Source organism: Entelurus aequoreus, linkage group LG27 (genome assembly GCF_033978785.1).
Source record: "Entelurus aequoreus isolate RoL-2023_Sb linkage group LG27, RoL_Eaeq_v1.1, whole genome shotgun sequence".
NCBI classification, from domain to species: domain Eukaryota; kingdom Metazoa; phylum Chordata; class Actinopteri; order Syngnathiformes; family Syngnathidae; genus Entelurus; species Entelurus aequoreus.
The window spans coordinates 15,050,178-15,071,399 of NC_084757.1; the positions used below are offsets into that span (position 1 = coordinate 15,050,178).

The 21,222-nt window shown below is 39.0% G+C and overlaps 2 protein-coding genes across 4 annotated transcripts in view; one reads left to right on the forward strand and one right to left on the reverse strand.

Moving 5' to 3' along the window:
* Window positions 1-4,972: 4,972 nt before the first annotated feature.
* srd5a3 (steroid 5 alpha-reductase 3) lies at window positions 4,973-10,202 on the reverse strand. The gene is made up of 6 exons (XM_062038982.1): window positions 10,164-10,202; window positions 9,984-10,060; window positions 9,751-9,842; window positions 8,981-9,166; window positions 8,525-8,650; window positions 4,973-6,306 (listed from the first exon to the last, which is right to left on the reverse strand). The coding sequence occupies exons 3-6, from the start codon at window positions 9,788-9,790 to the stop codon at window positions 6,047-6,049; spliced, it is 612 nt and encodes a 203-aa protein (XP_061894966.1). The 5' UTR covers window positions 9,791-9,842; window positions 9,984-10,060; window positions 10,164-10,202; the 3' UTR covers window positions 4,973-6,046.
* Window positions 10,203-17,498: 7,296 nt separating this feature from the next.
* Window positions 17,499-21,222, forward strand: part of kdr (kinase insert domain receptor (a type III receptor tyrosine kinase)) — a 42,630-nt gene continuing 38,906 nt past the window's right edge. Inside the window, exon 1 of one of the 3 annotated variants that reach the window (XM_062038980.1) lies at window positions 17,499-17,840. In XM_062038980.1, coding sequence (XP_061894964.1) covers window positions 17,780-17,840 — 61 coding nt within the window. In that variant the 5' untranslated portion in view covers window positions 17,499-17,779. The remainder of the gene's footprint in view (window positions 17,841-21,222) is intronic. The other 2 variants (XM_062038979.1, XM_062038981.1) reach the window with 2 other exon arrangements.

Genomic DNA, 21,222 nt, shown 5'->3' on the forward strand with positions numbered 1-21,222 from the left:
AATAAGTTTTTCAACTTGTTTAAGTCGGCGTCCACGTTAATCAATTCATGGTACAAATATATACTATCAGCATAATACAGTCATCACACAAGTTAATCATCAGAGTATATACATTTAATTATTTACATTATTTACAATAATAGCATAGTAGGTCAGTTAAAACCTCGCTGATTGGACGGGATGGATGCCAATCACTAATCTTAATTGCAAAGAATGATAGAAGCAGAGCAAGCGGTTGCTTGGGAAGTTCCAGAACTGTTCAATGGGACACTTTATTAGGCACATTATCAATTAAAATAATACATAATGTTGGCTATAGCGAACACACAAACCCTTTATTTATTAAATCACAATTATTGAAATTCAATGATTTGGTGCATTTGCAAACAGCTAAAATTATGTACAAAGCAAACTATAACCTGCTACCTAAGAATGTACAACAATTCTTCTCAACAAAAGAGGAGAAATATAACCTTAGAGGAAAATCTAATTTAAAACATTTGTATGCTCGTACAACACTTAAAACCTTTAGTATATCAGTATCTGGAATTAAATTATGGAAATCAAACAAAGCACCAATTTGATTCAGTTTAAGAGACTGTTTAAACTACTAGTGTTCACAAAGTACACAGAACAAGAATTATGATGACATATTTAACCCTTTTTTTAATTTATTGAGACAATGATTATTTATGTATTTAATATTTGTATGCTTACTATGGTATATTATTTATTTGTTCACTGTAATGTTACAGAGAACAAGGAAATTGGATAAAATTGCTATGGTATGAAAAGGGGTAGGATTAAATAAGCTCTGCTTCTTCCTACTCCTTTTCGGACGTGCTGTAATGGAACAACTGCAATTGTGTAATGCATTACATTGTATCGTAGGCATGTTCGAAATAAACTGAAACTAGACTGAACTGAACTGAACATTGTCAGAAGAAATAACAGCATGTAGTATGCATATTAATACATGTATTATCCACTGCCCATATGTATTTGTTATAGTATTAGAAATTATATCTTAAATTAAGCATTTTGAAGCATGAAAACTTACAAATATCAATACTACAGTAGAAATGGCCACTAAATGAGACCAAAACCAGAGCAGGCTGTTCAGTATTGATGTGTATTTCTGGTCTTGTCAACCTCTCCCAGGCAGAAGGGCAACATGGCTGTGCAGCTGGATCAAAGGGGCCTTGTGGTTGAGTGTCCGCCCTGAGATCGGTAGGACGTGAGTTCAAACCCCGGCCGAGTCATACCAAAGACTATAAAAATGGGACCCATTACCTCCCTGCTTGGCACCCAGCATCAAGGGTTGAAATTGGGCGTTAAATCACCAAATGATTCCCGGGCGTGGCCACCGCTGCTGCTCACTGCTCCCCTGTGGGGATGGGTCAAATGCAGAGGATAATTTCACCTCACCTAGTGTGTGTGTGACAATCATTGGCACTTAAACTTTATAACTTTTAAAAGAGACGTCGGAGACGTTGTATTGAACAAAAAGTTGCTTTATTACAAGCGAGTGTCATTATACAGGACTGCAGTTCCCGGAGAAGGTCAGGTCAAAAATGAAAAAAACATCAGTTTTATATTCTTCCTTCCTGTCTCTGGGTGTGTGTGCTAAGTCAAGACAGCACACCCTGACCATAAAAGGAGATGTTTGTGTGTAAGTAAGTGTCTGGAAAGGCAACAGAGGCAGGTCGCATCTTCGATGCTGGCATTAAGCTAAACATGTAGTCTCTTCTCACGGATAGGGCCATCACCTTTGCAAACCAAGGTCCAATTGTATTGCCTTTTCTTCCGTGAGAACCAGTGGCGTGCGGTGAGGTTATTGTCTGGTGAGGCACGACTGCATCATCACAGTCAAATTTAAAAACATATGAACCTGCAGTGCAGGTGTACCTAATGTTGTGTCCCTGCGGCCGTTCGCGGCTCCTGCAGCGCGAGCATTGTTGTTTTTGCACTTTTTGGCTTCTTGTTAAGTGACTTTTTTTGGGTGGATTCGGTCTTGCACGTGGAGGGTTTGGGTGTGGGCTTTGGTTGGTGTGGCCGCGGCGCTCCCGTCGGGCGGTGCATTCTGCGGCGGAGGTGCTTGGCACCAGGAGGCGGGGTTATGAGACGAGCCTCACACAGTGTGTCTCCGCAGCAGATTTATGATCGCTCAGCACTAAAAATAAGTTACACACATACAGTTGTTGACAAAATACACTGTACATTATATACCAGCTAACTAAACTATGGTAATGTATAATATAATTCATATAGCAATACGGTCTCACTGTACAGCAGGCCAGCAGTTAGCCGAGTCATTGCGCAATCCATGGTGAGGCACAAGTGCCTCAACTGGCTGCTGATCACCGCACCGTCTCTTCTCAGTATTTGAACGGCAAATGTGAAAATAAAAATAAAAATAATCTAAAACTGGTGAAGTTAAATGGAAAATAACTTTAGTATAATCACTGGATACATATAACAATTTAATTAATTTTTTTTTCTTTTTACTTTTTTTTTCTTTCCATGATGGCAGGTGAGGCCCCGCCTCCCCTGCCTCTAGTGACGGCACGCCACTGGTGAGAACTAATCCTATCCACACACAAATGTTAATACTAAAGGGCCCTATGTTATTATGTGCCCGAACTGAAATACCTACCATTTCCTACCATGGTGATTTTCTTTCTCCCAGATGAATATAAACATTCACCATGTGCAAAGCATAATATGAGTTAATTAATTCACTTTAGTATCATATCCAAATACTGCATGCAGCTTTTCTTTATACTAACTACACTGTAAAAAAAAATTCAGTAAAAAAACGGTCATCTACTGGCAGCTACGGCTGCCAAACGAAAACCATAAAATTAAAGTAAAACATTGTAAACCAAATAATGATCAAAAACATTATATTTACAGAAATTTTCATGAAACGTTTTGAGTTTGAGTTTGAGTTTGAGTTTATTTCGAACATGCAAGCATACAACATGATACATCACAATTTCCAGTTTCTTTTCAACATGCTCGAAAAGGAGTAGGAAGAAGCAGAGCTTATTTAATCCTACCCCTTTTCTTTACATAACAGTTGCAAAACTTTTTGTTCACTTCCTGTTCACAATTTTTTCACAATAAACTCCATAAGTAATCACAATAAAAATAAATAAATAAATAATAGTAAGAATTTAATAATAATAATTGGTGAAGTAAGTCATATTTCATATGATGAGATAAATAAGATTACTTTAAGAATGAATGAATGGATGGATGAAATAAATTGAGAATGTTTGTCATGGTTCTTCTTCTTTGTACTTTGTAAACACTTTAAGTTTGAAGAGTTTCTTGAAGTGTATCATATTAGTACATTGTTTGATTGCTTTGCTTAATCCATTCCATAATTTAATTCCACATACTGATATACTGAAGGTCTTAAGTGTTGTACGTGCAAACAAATGTTTTAAATTACGTTTTTCTCTAAGATTATATTTCTCCTCTTTTTTTGAGAAGAATTGTTGTATATTCTTGGGTAGCAGGTTATAGTTTGCTTTGTGTATAATTTTAGCTGTTTGCAAATTCACTATGTTGTGGAATTTCAGTATTTTTGATTCAATAAATAAAGGGTTTGTATGTTCTCTATATCCAACATTATGTATTATTCTAACTGATCTTTTTTGTAACACCGTTAATGAATGAAGTGTACTTTTGTAATTATTTCCCCATATTTCTACACAGTAGCTCAGATATGGTAACACTAGTGAGCAGTAGAGAATATGAAGGGATTTTTGATCTAGAACATGTTTTGCTTTATTCATTATTGACGTGTTTCTTGCAACTTTATGTTGTATATTTTTTACGTGAGATTTCCAGTTCAATTTATCATCAATCATTATACCTAGAAATTTGGTTTCGTTTACTCTTTCAATTTCTATTCCGTCTATTTGTATTTGTGTTTGACTTTCTCTTCTACTGTTACCAAATAGAATTATTTTAGTTTTACTAAGATTCAACGATAGTCTGTTTTTGTCAAACCATCTTTTTAATTTGTTAATTTCTTCTGTTATTATTTGTATTATCTCCTGTGTGTTCTCTCCTGAACAAAACGCTGTTGTATCATCCGCAAATAATACTAACTTTAAATCTCTTGTAACTTTACAAATGTCATTTATATAGAGATTGAATAATTTAGGTCCTAGTATTGATCCCTGAGGTACACCACAGGATATATTTAGCGTTGTAGACATGTGTTCGCCTAGCTTCACGTATTGTTTCCTGTTCGTTAGATAACTTCTTATCCAGTTTAAGACTAACCCTCTGATGCCATATCGTTCTAGTTTTTTTATTAAAATATTGTGATTAATTGTGTCAAATGCTTTAGTTAGATCCATAAAAACCGCTGCCGCACATTTTTTACTATCTATTGCATTGGTAATTTCTTCTGTAATTTCAATTAAAGCCATTGAAGTTGAAACATTAGCTCTATATCCATATTGGTTCTCTTCGAGTATTCTATTTTTATTTATGAAACTTTCTAATCTGTTATTGAACAGTTTTTCAATGATTTTAGAAAATTGTGGAAGTAGAGAAACAGGTCTATAATTTGTAAATTGATGTTTGTCTCCGGTCTTATAAATTGGTGCAACTTTAGCTATTTTCATTTTGTTTGGAAATGTACCTGTTTGAAATGATAGGTTACTAATATACATTAATGGTCCTGAGATCTCTTCAATAACCTTTTTTATTGTTTCCATATCAATTCCGTTACAATCACTTGAAGTCTTAGATTTACATTTTTTCACGATTGTAACTATTTCCTCCTGTGTCACATTACTGAGGAACACAGGAAAAATATCGTAATTTTACAGATTTTTACTAAATTATTAAGATCAACCACTTTTAATAAAGTGACGATGCAAACAGTTCTGCAGAAAAATACCTTTATTCTACAGAGTTTTTCCAAATTATTACGATCAAACACCTTTAATGAAGTGACAATGCTGGCAGTTCCACAGAAAAATACCATTATTTCACAGATTTTTTCTGAATTGTTAAGATCAACCACCTTTAATAAAGTGACGATGCAAACAGTTCTGCAGAAAAATACCTTTATTAGTTAGATTGTTAGTATGGACATCGACTTTTATATAACAAGGTACATATTTAATGAAAGATCATTACTGTAATTTTACATGAATTTGAAAGTAATTTAAGAAAACAGAAAATGCTATGTATAATTAATTTGGTATTTTTCTGTAAAAAACAATAGAAATATACATACTGTAGTTTGTCATTACTGGCACATTACTTAAAATAACAGGCGGATTGTTTATTTACAGATAATGTCTTCAATTCTACAGTTTTATAAACTATTTAAAAAAATAGAAAAATTACAGCAGAAATTTCGAGTAAATTAACCATAAAAATAGGATTTTTTTTACAGTGTATAATACATATACTATATTACCTTTTTTTCTTGCTTGCTTTTTTTTTTTTGCTCTTGCACCGTTACATATTGTATTTAAAATGAACCAACTTCCCCCATAAGATGAAAACAGTACACTATATTGATCTATCAGTAACTATTAATTGCAGGCATGTTTGTCCGTTCAATTTTTTTTTCCACGTAAAACTAGAAGGATGCAGGAATTGTTTTGACCCTTCAAAGAAATACAATAAAATTTGATAAGTAAAACCAATCCAATTTAGGTCATGATATGCAAAGCAGAAAAATACCACACATTGGTGCTATAGCTTAGTATTATGCATAACAAAGGAAATTGTGTAGTACAGTATGATACAGTAGCTTATTAGTCTTTTTTCCATTACATTGTTTTCATTTCAGTGTAGCCCCAATCCTCGTTTATAATATGGCAATGCAGGTTGTGTTACACATATTTATGTTTCTATCATGCTGCGCACCAAGAAGAAACGAGGTGGGGGTCATTAAAGAGCCCCAGGTTGCACTTTGGAAACCTCTGCTTTACAGGGTACTCGTTGAAATACGCATTCAATAAAAAAAACACACTTCCAACAGTACAGGACACATCATTTTACTTCACATCAAAAAGGGTATAAAAGCTTTTCTTTGCTTTGGGTAGGACTCGTACTTGCTGACGTAGAGATCGTGACAAAGCAGTGCTGCCAGCGCCTGGTTGAAGAGCACGTACAGGACCACCAGCCACCAGGTGAGAGACCGGCCTCCCAAAACTAAACCCAGGGAAACGTAGATGAGCAACTCTGCTAAGTAATGAGGGCATGACACCAGTTCAAAGCAGCCTCCCTTTGGCACCCTGTGACCCAGCGTCTCCACCTTTCCTGCAGGCAAGAGTAAAAAAAGACATTAACTTGTTCAGCAATGTGCTAACCCACGTTTAGTAATACTCAATCTTAACGCGTAAAGCTGTTGAAGAGTCATGCACATAACTAAAGGAGGACAAGGTGTTGGCAGTTGCATATTTTAGGCCACCAGCAACTTGGATCCATGTTAGTGGTGTCAAGTGTCTGCTGGTTGCTGGCAAGTTGCTAACATTCCACTCATCTATAGAATGCCAGTGGTTAAACACATGCAAAAAACTAATCATAGTATAATTGGGGACACTTGACATTAATAATAGACACTCCGAGGCCAAATCTAGTGAGAGCCAAAACAAAGGTAGTAATACTCAGTTTAGCATGATTATTATTATCGTTTTTAGTGCACTGAGAGCTGTTTCTAATATAGACAAGCATCTAAAACACAGGTGTCTAACTCAAGGCCCGGGGGCCATATCTGACCCGCCACCTCATTTTATGTGTCTATTTGTTTCTAAATGTAGTCAACTTTCTATTTTGACAGAGAAAAATACATGTACTGTATGTAATTTCATATATTTTAAACTTTATCTAATATTGCAACACATATTATATTATCACACATTCCAAACAGCAAAATAAGTACTTAAATATCTGCTTGACTCATGAATTTGAAGCAACTTATCCATCAAATTGTACATTGTAAAAATTATTTTTCGGTAAAAAAACTGGTAGCTCAGTTGCCATCATTTTGTCGTAAAAACACAAAACAAAAAAATGTGTATTATTGTTTTTCCATTTACAGTAATGCACAATAAAAACAACGACCGTAGATTTTACAGTAAAACAGTGGTACTGTTTTCCCATTTACAGTATACATTGTAAAAAACATTGTACATTCTATGGTAAAATTTCAGCAGCTAAACTTTACTCTAAAATCTACATACTTTTCTTACAGTGTACGTACAAATATATGACAATAAACAACTGTGTAATGAAGCAATTTAAAATGTATATATAATTCACTGTTACAAGTGGCCCTCTGAGGGCAGCCATAAGTGTGATGTGGCCCCCAATGAAAACGAGTTTGACACCCCTGATTTAAAATGTAATTCACACAATTTTTGTGGACCAAAAAAAAAAAAAATCTAAACTCAGAATGCTTTTTTATTCACTTTTGTGTTTTTTTTTGCAATACATATTCTAACAAAGGGTGTTAAGAGAACATAGTAGGATACCATGAAGTAGGCAGGCTCGCATTCAATAATGTGAGAACTCCAGACTAACACTTTGACTAAGTTACTGAAAGCCTGACAATTTCATTATTTACATATCTGATCGGCATTAGAGGTTAACATATTTTTACACTTGTACTACAGAAGAGTTAGAAATGTTAAAATGGGTCTAAAAAAGATCTAACGATGGCGCTAGTTTGACCCTAAAACTTCTATTTTCATAATTTTGCATAAGTAAAAATAAAAATTGGAGGCAGACCAGCATCTTAGATCCTTTAAACATCTACATGTGAGAGACGGTCAAGATGAGCTCTTATTTCATAGGTGTCAAACTCTAGGCCCGGGGGCCAAATCGGGCCCACCACATCATCTAATGTGGCCCCGCCATTTCATTTTTTGTGGTCCGCTGCATTTTTTTAAGTGGCCCGCCATGTCATTTTAAGTGGTCCGCCACTTTATTTTAATTAGCCACCCATGTTTTTTATGTGGCCCCCCACATAATTTTTATGTGGGGGGCCACATAATTTTTATGTGGTCTGCCACTTCATTTTAAGTCTTGTAAGTGGCGCGCCATGCCATTTACGTAGTCTGCCACATCATTTTATTTGGCCTGTGAAAGGCTAGAAATTATACATTACCTTCTGGCTATTTGATAGAAAATGTACTGCATGCAATTACAAATGTTCTTAACTTTATTAGTACCTGCTCTTGCAACGAAATGTTCCAAGCATTTTTGTTTGGTTATCAAAAACAATACTTAAATATCTGCTCGTTGCTTAGACTTACGATTTCAAAGCAAGTTATCCATCAATAACAATTAAAAACAGTTGCCTATGCTAATTGTATGATGAGGCTATTATACATTTATATTCATATATTATTCACTCCTACAAGCGGCCCTCTGAGGGCTTTTTTAAATAAAATCGCATTTGACACCCCTCCCGTTTTGGATCTCCGGAGTTTGTGCAGATGTACCTACTGTTGTGGAGAAGACACGAGCCGCTCACCTGACTTCCCAGTGCGAAGTCTAGCCAGAAGGACCATGGTCTGATGCTGCAGCACAGAAGCCAGAATAAAAAGCACAATTCCTGCAACGTGAAACCACTCCAACTGGAATACGAGAGTTCCGTTCCCTTAAAAAACAGAACAACCTACATGAGTCTCATGCAGAGCAACAAACAGGGCATTAATTACAGATGAATAATAATGAATTATATTCATATTGCGCTTTTCTAGACACTCAAAAGCACATTACAGTGAGAATTGAGAACCCATAATTCAGTCACTCCACATTCACACGTTGATTGTGGTAAGCTACAAACATTCATTCACATCCATACACGTGTGTGAGTGGCACTGGGAGCAAGGTGGGTGAAGTCTCTTGTCCAAGGACACAACGGCACTGACTATGATGGCGGAAGCTGGATTTCTACCAGGAGCCATTAAGCTTAAAAGGCTCTAACCTTTCGTTAGGCGGTCTGAGCAGAGCACAGTCAGCCCCAGCAGGACGTAGTAGCCCAGTCCGAAGACGTACTGCGCCACATGGATGACGCCATCAGAGAAGACGCTGACGTAGAGACACTCCAGAAGCCTCCTGAGGGAATGGAACCACAGCAGCAGCTGCACCAGGACTGTGCCAGGTTGAAGAGCTGTGCAAAATGGCGAGACAATCAATATTGTTGTCAATAGAGGCTACTAAATGCAAATAAGAGCCTACACTAACACAGCAAATAACAAGCTGATTTGAAGACATTAGGAAGACATCTAAGTATCTGAACATGGTTACATTTGTTTTTGGACAAAACTGAATTACACTTGCAAAAACATTTTATTTTAATTTGAGAAAATCAATTCATATTAAATACAATTGATCATAAATATAGTTTTCTTCTGTATCATTTCCCTTTTACATTTCACTCGCACACAACTGAGATACGTTTGAAATATACATAATGACAATAATAATGCTTGTGCTTCAATGCTGTCAGTTTTGTATTGGTTATACAAACTGCAAATATCCTGTTGCAGTTTCTAACTTAATAACAATAATAAACATATTTTTACAAATTATTTCTGCAATGGGTGACCTTTTTTCCTGGCTTGAGCATCTGCCACCCAAAATATGCTGTATAATTCAGCATTGCTGTTTAATTCATACAGTAGCCTATTTTATGGTAGTGTACCTCGTATTAAGTTATACAGTACATATTAAAAGGACGATCATGCTAATTACCTTCATTTTCTGTGTCTGTAGACCCAGACAGAATATTCATTAAGCTTGTGAGCCACTGTGGACATAACTGTTGCCGTAAAGTGATGTTCAGGCTGAAAGACAACAGAAGACCATTCCAAACAAGGGAAGTTGCGTAAAAATGCCAGAACCACCTGTGGAAAATAATATAACCAACTAAATTAGCCCATGCACGCATTTTAATAAGGGGTTTAATTTATTGTACAAATGATTACCTCTTTGGCACGTCAAACACACACAACCAGTCGTCGCGTTTGAAATTCTGTTTAGTCTTTCCATATCGGATCAGATCCTGGAACAACACGTAAGGACGACATTTTTCGTATTTGGGGGGCAACCGTTTTAAGATTACGTGAGCTCCGAGAGCCACAAAGAAAGAAAATGATAAAACTAACCAGACAAAATCTACCAGGCGTAAGCCGACACGGCTCCAAGTCATGTTTTCAATGGTAGTGTTGTGTGCAACACCGGAAACGGTCCGTTGGAGAACCGGCTTAGTAATAGGTTCCGGTGTAGAAATGGGGCACACATGTTGCAGGTGCAAGTAATTGAGCAAGATTTTGCGACTCATTTTTATTTAATTCAACGGTGATAAAACATCAATAAGGTAATGTTTTATTGTATTAGGGTTTAAAAATGTAAATCACACGGGGCAGCAGTGGAAAGGAGCTGTTTAAACGACATATAACAAAACATAAACAATGAAAGTATGTCTGATTTATTTCGAAGGCTTCATCGTGTCACAGAGTTTATTTTTTCAGTCACCTGATTGATTGAAACTTTTATTAGTAGATTGCACAGTACAGTACATATTCCGTACAATTGACCACTAAATGGTAACACCCGAATAAGTTTTTCAACTTGTTTAAATCGGGGACCACGTAAATCAATTAATGGTAATTCATACCTAGCACCTAACAGGAAGTTGGAGTGACTTCAACATAAAAGCGCTCAAATTCTCCTATTAATGGGAAACTACGTGAGAGTTAAGCTAAATCGTTGAGTTTATTGTAAAACCTATATATTTGAATGTAAAAAATACATTATTTTTTCACACAGCTAAACGAGCCATTGTTGTAAGTGTACTTTACTTTGAAAGCAATATCAAACGACAACATGTTTATTTATTTTTTTATTTTTTTTATTTTTTATTTTTTTATAATGTCCTGCCCAGCTTCTCGGGCAAATCATATAGCAGATGTAGATGCCCATATCGGCTGTTCAGATTTACTTTACAAAAGAGAAGTGTAGGATACTTCTCTTGTTGCCTTACTTGTATTTTGACTTTATTAAATGTATTTATATTATCATTTGGTGCAGCCGGGCCGGAGCAGGAGGGGATAGAAAGAGAGAAAAAGGAAGACAGAGGGGGGAATTGTGGGGACAAGAGGGGGATTAGACAGAGAGACAAAAACAACAACAACAACAACAACAACAGAGCAACATCAGCAAATACGACATGTACAAATATGATGGTAAAAGTAATAGCAAATAAGCAGTTAGCGAAAATTAAAAAAAAATAAAAAAATACAGAAATGACAATGAGCATTATTACACTAAAAATGGAGCAATATGAATACCAATAGAAATAGTGCTATTGATAATAAACAATACCAGTACTTTACCTTTATTATCAACAATACAATTGTTCAAATGCAACAATACATATACGTAATGATAACTTGAGATACGAAAGAATGCAGAAAAATGGAGGGGAAGAAAGAGAAGCAACCTTAACCTTGTAGATTGTTATAGTAACAATAGGTTAAGCTTTGTCAGTGTGCCATGTGTTGTACCCAGTTTACCCTAGGGCAACAACGTTAATATATGTTTGATGAAACGTGATTATGTGCATGAGTGTATGTGTGCATATGTACTTGTATATGTACAGTATGTGTATGTGTGCTTGTACAGTGAATGTATATGTACAGTATGTGTATATGTGTGTACAGCGAATGTATATGTACAGTATGTGTATACAGTATGTGTGTTTGAACAGTGAATGTATATGTACAGTATGTGTAAATGTGTGTTTGTACAGTGAATGTATATGTACAGTATATGTATGTGTGTGTTTGTACAGTGAATGTATGTGTAGTATGTGTATGTGTGTGTTTGTACAGTGAATGTATATGTACAGTATGTGTATATGTATGTTTTTACAGTGAATGTATATGTACAGTATGTGTATACAGTATGTTTGTATAATGAATGTGCGTGTGGATGTACGAACTTTGAGTGTGTAAATATGTACTGTATTTATTTGTATATGTATGTGGGAGCGTAGGTACCTACGTATGTCTGTATGTATGTGTGTGAGTATATGTGAATTTGCATGTACAATACATTTGACTCCCAGTGTGTGCGGGAGCCAGAGTACGGCCCCAGCCTCCCCGAGAACCCATCCCACAAACAGTAGGTGTGGTGCCCAGGGAACCAGGGGCCACCGCCCCCACGCAGCCAAGCCGGACAGCGACAGGAACCCCAGAGCCTGGCCCACCGTGCCGCCCACAAGGGCCAGCAGCAGGCCGCAGACAGACGCACCCGGCAGAGGACAAGGCACGAGAAAAACAGGGGGAAGCCAGACCCCAAGCCAGCGAGAGACCACACCCCACACGGACAGAAAGGCGGGACGCCCCGCCCGAGGGGCCCGGAGACCCCCCGCAACCGGACGGGAAGACCGCCCCCGCCCCACCGGCAACAGGGCCCCCACGAGGGGCCCGGAGACCCCCCGCAACCGGACGGGAAGACCGCCCCCGCCCCACCGGCAACAGGGCCCCCACGAGGGGCCCGGAGACCCCCCGCAACCGGACGGGAAGACCGCCCCCGCCCCACCGGCAACAGGGCCCCCACGAGCCCCCCCCCACGAGCCCCCCCCCCACCCCCGGAGAGCGCGGCGAGGCCAGCCCACGGCCACCCCACCCAAGCCGGCCGCCACAGGACCACCCAGCACGGGGCCACAGGAACCACCCACCCCACCCGCAGGGACCCCAACGATGGAGATGGAACAACCAGCAACCGCCCCGCCGAGTCCCCCCCCTGAGGTAGGGGAATAAATAAATAAAATAAATAAATACATAATAATAATAATAATAATAATAATAAAATATATTTTTTTTAAAAAAGGGGAAAAAAAATAAATAAATAAATAATTCAATCTATTTATTAAAAAAATAAAAATAAATGAATAAATAAAAAAATAATTAAAAGAAGATCACAGACATGCTGACACACAAGGTCGCTACCCCAACAACTGGCCGACTCGCAGCACCTCGGAATACCCTGCAGCACCAAGCCACCACAGTAGACGCAGGGACCAGACCCAGCAGGCCCCAACCAAGACGGGCACCCGGAAGGGATGGACGGCGGGACCCAGGAGCTCCAGACACGCAGTCCGGATGCAGTAGCCTGAGGCGCCGACCCCCACCCGACAGGCAGGCCCAGAATGTACCCCCAGTAATATACATACATATATATATACATACACATAAACATACACATGTACACATACACACACATACACATGCATACACATACACATATATATACATACATACATACATACATACATACATACACACACACACATACACATACATATACACAGTTTGTCAGCCCCGACAACCACCACGCGCGCGCGCTGCCACCAGTCACAACATCAGCCACCCCCCTGCACCAGACCCAGCAGCCACGGGCACCCACACCACAAACAAACGGCAGCAGAAACAGCAGCCACAACACCCACAGACAGCCAGCACCACCCAATCAAATCAAAGCGATCAAAAAAAAAAACGCGACCGGCAACCACACGCCAACAGGATCACAGATACAGACAACATGTTTAAAGATGGCGGTGCATTTGATCTTATTGGTGATTGTTGATTTTTATTTTATTTTTATAAACCTTTATTTATAATATGCGTTTCCTTTCTGCTGAGCTCGCCGACTCACTGTCACTAAAATGTGTCAACTTGTAAAACCACTGCATGCCAGCAAGGCCTTTGAGGTGATGGATTCCAGGATGCATCTTAAGAGGAATGCCAGCATCCTGTCTGTCTATCTGAGGAAGTGTGGACTGCTTCCTGCTTCCTGGTATGTCCTTTTCTCTTTGTGCCAAGCAGAGTTATACTGTAACTATGGTGATCTGGACCAGGGGTCCCCATACCTTTTCCACTGAGGTCAGCACACTGAAAAATCAAAGCATGAAGGGACCATTTTTTTAATTTTAAATTTTCAAAACTATTACAGTGTATACAGTGATGGGCAAGCTACTTGGAAAATGCAGTAAGCTAAGTGACATGTTACTCTTGATTAAATGTAACTAAGCTACCAGAGAACTGTAGCAATTCAAGTTAAGTTAATGTCACACACACACTAGGTGTGGTGAAATTTGTCCTCTGCACTTGACCCATCCCCTTGTTCACCCCCTGGGAGGTGAGGGGAGCAGTGAGCAGCAGCGGTGGCCATGCCCGGGAATAATTTTTGGTGATTTAACCCCCAATTCCAACTCTTGATGCTGAGTGCCAAGCAGTGTGGTAATGGGTCCCATTTTTATAGTCTTTGGTATGACTCGGCCGGGGTTCTAACTCACAACCTACCGAGCTCAGGGCGGACACTCTAACCACTAGGCCACACGACAAGCTACGCGGTAAGAGTAGCTTGCTACATCAAAGCTACATTTAAAGGAATTTATACACTATATTGCCAAAAGTAAGAATCAGGTGTCCTAATCACTTGGCCCGGCCACAGGTGTATAAAATCCAGCACTTAGGCATGGAGACTGTTTCTACAAACATTTGTGAAAGAATGGGCCGCTCTCTGTGATTTCCAGCGTGGAACTATCATAGGATGCCACCCGTGCAACAAATCCAGTCGTGAAATTTCCTCGCGCCTAAATATTCCAGAGTCTACTGTTGGCTTTATTATAAGAAAATTGAAGAGTTTGGGAACAACAGCAACTCAGCCACAAACAAGCAAAATGTTTTATTTAACAAGTATAATTAATATTGTTGACCCCTACACAGTTTGAACAGTAACACTGAGTTTGAATATAGGAGAATAAAACACTGTACTTTAATCAAATGATTATTTGATGTACAACCAGATGGAGCCCACGTACCACTAGTGGTACACATACCACAGTTTGAGAATCACTTTCTGTACCAACCGGGTGTTGTTGCCAGTGGCCATAGCCATTTTTCTCGCCCTGTTGCTGCTAACTCGTGCGTGTTCGTTTCCGTCCGGAAAAACACGACTATCGACATCACGACTGTTATCGACAAAAGAATTTGTCGGCGACACATTTTATTGCAGACAGTTTGGATGAATCATTGCACTCCTACTGTGTTTGTATGCTGGTGGACCTGCCTCCACCCATAGAGACAAACAAAGTGGATGACTAACATGAGGGTTCACTCCATTCATTTAATTTCGCTATAGAACACACGCGCCAAAGTGCAAAAATCGATGCGACATACTGCAGCTCAAAAAGTTATCAGCGGATTTTGTTTAAACTTTTAGGAAATGTCAGAAATGGGATAAGAAACAAGTATATAACATTTTGGGGGGATCTTCATCACCGTCTGGATTCAGGATTATTTAAAGGACTTTTTGTTAAGGGGAAATAGAACCTAGCGAAAGCTTTTCTAGTTTTCTTCTCATTTTAAAAGTCTCTCAGGCGCTTTGTCATATTGTTTTGCGGTGTAGCTTGGTTGGTAGAGCGGCTGTGCCAGCAACTTGAGGGTTCTGGGTTCGATCCCCGCTTCTGCCATCCTAGTCACTGCTGTTGTGTCCTTGGGCAAGACACTTCACCCACCTGCTCCCAGTGCCACCCACACTGGTTTAAATATAACTTAGATAATGGGTTTCACTATGTAAAACGCTTTGAGTCACTAGAGAAAAGCGCTATATAAATATAATTCACTTCACTTTACGGCCACCATAGCTGTGCTCGCTGTAGAAAGACGGCAGCGACAAACGCCAGCTCAGGTACGCTCCCACCCCTTTGTATGGCATTCATCTGCAGTTTATTGTCTGATTGGCAAGAATAATGACGCCAGGCTTACGTTTAAGAAATGACACATGCTGTGCCAAGTCATGGTGTATGCTAATTGTTTCTGCAAACAGAAACAGGCCGTCCATCCCAGTTTATGAAGGACTGCGCTTGTGGCAACTTTGACCATATTTCTGCTCTGTATTTTCAATCATGCAAATTTTGAAAACGAAAATGTAGAAAAAACTATTGGGACTATAGAAAAACTGTATTCATAACACAAAACACACTGGACAAATTTTATGTTATCAGTGTTTGTTTTTATGCACATTTTATTTACCGCACGGACGTCCCAGTGGCGCGACCAAGCCAGGAAACATAAAAATAACTTGTGAAATCAGTGCACACAATACAAAAAGCAGCTTGTGTCAATTAAGTTTATAGTTTTGGTTAAGATAGTTTAAAGTATGAACTTTGCACTCCCGCTTCTGTTGGTTTCACATCCGTGGTCAACTTGATTCCTTAACTCGGGGGTCTGTATATATATTTATTTATTTTATGTATATATTTATATATTATTTATATATATTTATTTATATATGCACCTTATTGCTTTTTTTTATCCTGCACTACCATGAGCTTATGTAACGAAATTTCGTTCTTATCTGTGCTGTAAAGTTTAAATTTGAATGACAATATAAAGGAAGTCTAAGAATAAGTCTAAGTCTTTAGCGCCACCCTGGTGGCTCCCTGGAGAGTTTTCAAAAATGTATGAAAATGAAAAAAGGTAGGGGAAAGATTTTTTTTTTGTTTGGACAAACATGACACAAACCTTCCTAATAATTGGAAATCCCACTGTTTAACTTTACAACTTTCTCCGACGCTGCCACAGAAAGACGTGTATTATGCCACACCTTCTTTGTCTCATTTTGTCCACCAAATGTTTTATACTGTGCGTGAATGCACAAAAGTGAGCTTTGTTGATGTTATTGACTTGCTGGAGTGCTAATCAGGCATACTTGGTCACTGCATGACTGCAAGCTAATCAATGCTAACATGCTATTTAGGCTACCTGTATGTACATATTGCATCATTATGCCTCGTTTGTAGGTATATTTGAGCTCTTTTAATTTCCTTTACTTATGTCCTTTGTGTATTTAATTTATATTTGCATGTCTCATGACACATATTGACTGCATTTCTGATAGTTGTTTGTGTGCCACGTTGTTCCAGACCACAGCAAATGCTACACAGCTTGCAAAGATTGTAAGAAAATCCACTAGAAGAAGACAGCCTAGCTGCCATTTCCTTTACCTTGGCCACACACATTTATACCTTTGGCCATTCTAAGCCAGTCATTTCCAGGATTTATCTCACCCTCTGAGAAGCCTCCGTTTTACTAATGTTTTCCAATGTTGTAGAAATGTGTTGAATAAATATTAAATGTCAACATTTCTGTCAACGAAGATTTGCGTCAGCATGCGACACATAGTCATTTTGATAGTAGGCTAATATAGCTAATATAGACAGTTACATCATGTGTTGCCTTCATTATAACACTTAATTTTTTTTTTTGCATTTTTGGTCCACTATGGCTCTTTCAACATTTTGGGTTGCAGACCCCTGCTTTAACTGAAGCTAATTAATCACGTTTAATGATATTCCCTTTGAGCTAAATACATATATTTTTTTCTTTTTCTTTGAGCTAATTATGAATTCATGAGTTAAAGAGTGCAGTCCAGTGTTGGTCCAGCCTCCAGCCAGCAAGTGGAGGTGTCCACTCACCCCGGGATGCTCCTCCCCCGTTCAGGCTGTCCAGCTCTGGTGCTCCTCTCTGCCCTCAGAACCTTTAGATCTGGTTCCATGGGGAACCGCTTCACACGCTACTGAGCACTGCCCGCTGGCGTTCCACATCGACGGAATTAAAAGAAAAGTGGAATTGATGGATCAGTGCTGAGCCTTTGGGATTCTTCTTACCTTCATTTTTTTGAATGAATTTTTGATGTTTCTGTCTGTGGAATGATGGTTCTGGTGGTGTTTGTGGTTCCCCTGCTTGTTGTTGGACTGGAAGTTGTCGCTGGTAAGAGACGACTTTTACCCATCATTCTTTGCACTTGATGACCTTGTGCCATCCTCACTTGGGATGCTGATCTATTTAGTGTTTGACATTTTCAGCCGTTGTGTACAAAACATATTTGTCGTTCAGCTGTTACAGTACGCTTCTTTTGTGTTTTTGCACAACTTAGTTTTTTTCCACTCAATGTCTGATCCAGTGGGAGGAGGGAGTAGGGGAGGGGGCATGCCTGTATCCTCCGAAACAGGAACCCCACCTAGGCCGCGCTATTCAGCCTGACCCGGCCCATCTTTTCCCGGCTTCCTGTTTTGACACAGTGTCCGCCATTTTGCTGCCGCTCTGGGAACATTTGGCGAGCACAAAAACATGGCGCTAAAAGCAAAACATTTTCTAATATTTTTGGACAATTGTATGCTTCCAAATAGGGATGGGGGATTTGGCCTATATTGCGATATAAATTGCATACTTTTTTGATAACGATATATACACGATATATTATTTGGTTTGTAAATGATAATAAAATCGAGTTACAAAGGCTCTTAATTGGCTTCTGACGTATCCAGTACAATATTGTGTCCTATTATTTATCTACTTGTTCATTTATTGTAATAAGCACTTATTCTTCTATTGTTTTGGGCGATACTAGAAATTTGGGTATCAATCCAAAACCAAGTTACAGGGACAGTATTGGTCATACCAATGCTGGTACTGATATTTAAAAATGTCAAGATTATTGAATGATTACATTTTTTATCACAATTATATTGACAAAAGGATGATGATGTAACAATATCAATTGCATATTATCATTTAGTACTATTGACTGTGATCAAAATATTTTGGTTTTTGCCCTCAAAGCCCTCCTGTGCTCTGGGACCTATTTCCTGAGTTTGTAAACAGTAATAAAAATGACAAAAGTTGCTAATAAAAATTATCGATCTAACCACTGTACTACCGACCGTATACTGATACTATACTCATTATCGTTTCTATCGATATTTGTATCGATCCGCCCATCACACCGCATTCAAGAGCTATTGCGTAACAAGCTACATGTAGAAAAGCTACGTAGCCTAACTACATTTTCCAGTAGCTTCACTACTTTTTGAACGAGTAGCGACTCCTGTAGTTTAGCTATTTTTAGACCCATGGAGCTCGGTATCTTACATCAAAGCTACAAAGAGAGAAACATAACTTTGAATCTAGGCCGAACATTTTTTTTAAGCGAAAATACAATGACCTGGATGAATGAGAACATCCATACATACGGAGGAAACCCATGACGATTGGTTGGTGTTCGTATGATGAGTCACAATTGGCTAAGGTTAGGGCGAATCAGAAACTGGCCAATCAGAAGCTAGATAAGATTATAACAAAGGTGCACTCAGGTCACATGACGAGGAGGAGGTTGTAGACAGAGAGACGCTTCAAGCTGACTACTCAAAAAAAAAATGGCAGCGAAATTATCTCCTGCAGATTAGATTTTCCCTTTTATAGCGATGAACAAAATAATGCGTGTCCTTGGCCATATTTAGACAAATGTATGCGTTTAGAGAAAAGAATGTCCAAAACCTTAGTTTTTAGTTGTTTACTCTGTAAACCAAAGTCATACCGCAAATCCAACACAAATTTCAGAACATACAAACCCCGTTTCCATATGAGTTGGGAAATTGTGTTAGATGTAAATATAAACGGAATACAATGATTTACAAATCATTTTCAGCCCATATTCAATTTAATGCACTACAAAGACAAGATATTTGATGTTGAAACTCATAAACTTTTTTTTTTTTTTTCAAATATAATTAACTTAGAATTTCATGGCTGCAACACATGCCAAAGTAGTTGGGAAAGGGCATGTTCACCACTGTGTTACGTCACCTTTTCTTTTAACAACACTCAATAAACGATTGGGAACTGAGGAAAGTAATTGTTGAAGCTTTGAAAGTGGAATTCTTTCCCATTCTTGTTTTATGTAGAGCTTCAGTCGTTCAACAGTCCGGGGTCTCCGCTGTCGTATTTTACGCTTCATAATGCGCCACACATTTTCGATGGGAGACAGGTCTGGACTGCAGGCGGGCCAGGAAAGTACCCGCACTCTTTTTTTACGAAGCCATGCTGAAATAAGCAGGGGCGTCCATGAAAAAGACGGCGCTTAGATGGCAGCATATGTTGTTCCAAAACTTGTATGTACCTTTCAGCATTAATGGTGCCTTCACAGATGTGTAAGTTACCCATGTCTTGGGCACTAATGCACCCCCATACCATCACAGATGCTGGCTTTTGAACTTTGCATCGATAACAGTCTGGATGGTTCGCTTCGCCTTTGGTCCGGATGACACAATGTCGAATATTTCCAAAAACAATTTGATATGTGGACTCGTCAGACTACAGAACACTTTTCCACTTTGCATGAGTCCATCTTAGATGATCTCGGGCCCAGAGAAGCCGGCAGCGTTTTTGGATGTTGTTGATAAATGGCTTTCGCTTTGCATAGTAGAGCTTTCACTTGCACTTACAGATGTAGCGACCAACTGTATTTAGTGACAGTGGTTTTCTGAAGTGTTCCTGAGCCCATGTGGTGATATCCTTTAGAGATTGATGTCGGTTTTTGATACAGTGCCGTCTGAGGGATCGAAGGTCACGGTCATTCAATGTTGGTTTCCGGCCACGCCGCTTACGTGGAGTGATTTCTCCAGATTCTCTGAACCTTTTGATGATATTATGGACCATAGATGTTGAAATCCCTACATTTCTTGCAATTGCTCTTTGTGAAACGTTGTTCTTAAACTGTTTGACTATTTGCTCACGCAGTTGTGAACAAATGATAAATGATAAATAGGTTATACTTGTATAGCGCTTTTCTACCTTCAAGGTACTCAAAGCGCTTTGACAGTATTTCCACATTCACCCATTCACACACACATTCACACACTGATGGCGGGAGCTGCCATGCAAGGCGCTAACCAGCAGCCATCAGGAGCAAGGGTGAAGTGTCTTGCCCAAGGACACAACGGACGTTACTAGGATGGTAGAAGGTGGGGATTGAACCCCAGTAACCAGCAACCCTCCGATTGCTGGCACGGCCACTCTACCAACTTCGCCACGCCAAAGAGGTGTACCTTGCCCCATCCTTTCTTGTGAAACACTGAGCATTTTTTGGGAAGCTGTTTTTATACCCAATCTTGGCACCCACCTGTTCCCAATTAGCCTGCACACCTGTGGGATGTTCCAAAAAAGTGTTTGATGAGCATTCCTCAACTTTATCAGTATTTATTGCCACCTTTCCCAACTTCTTTGTCACGTGTTGCTGGCATCAAATTCTAAAGTTAATGATTATTTGCAACAAAAAAAAAAGTTTATCAGTTTGAACATCAAATATGTTGTC

What these genes read in the sequence shown, in the direction of transcription:
- srd5a3 (XM_062038982.1), bottom strand. Translation starts at nt 9,790, where the DNA reads ATGAATATTCTGTCTGGGTCTACAGACACAGAAAATGAAG. An exon ending in TACAGACACAGAAAATGAAG is followed by an intron (nt 9,167 to 9,750) that starts GTAATTAGCATG and finishes CATTTTGCACAG; the next exon opens with CTCTTCAACCTGGCACAGTC. An exon ending in ACTTCGCACTGGGAAGTCAG is followed by an intron (nt 6,307 to 8,524) that starts GTGAGCGGCTCG and finishes TCTTGCCTGCAG; the next exon opens with GAAAGGTGGAGACGCTGGGT.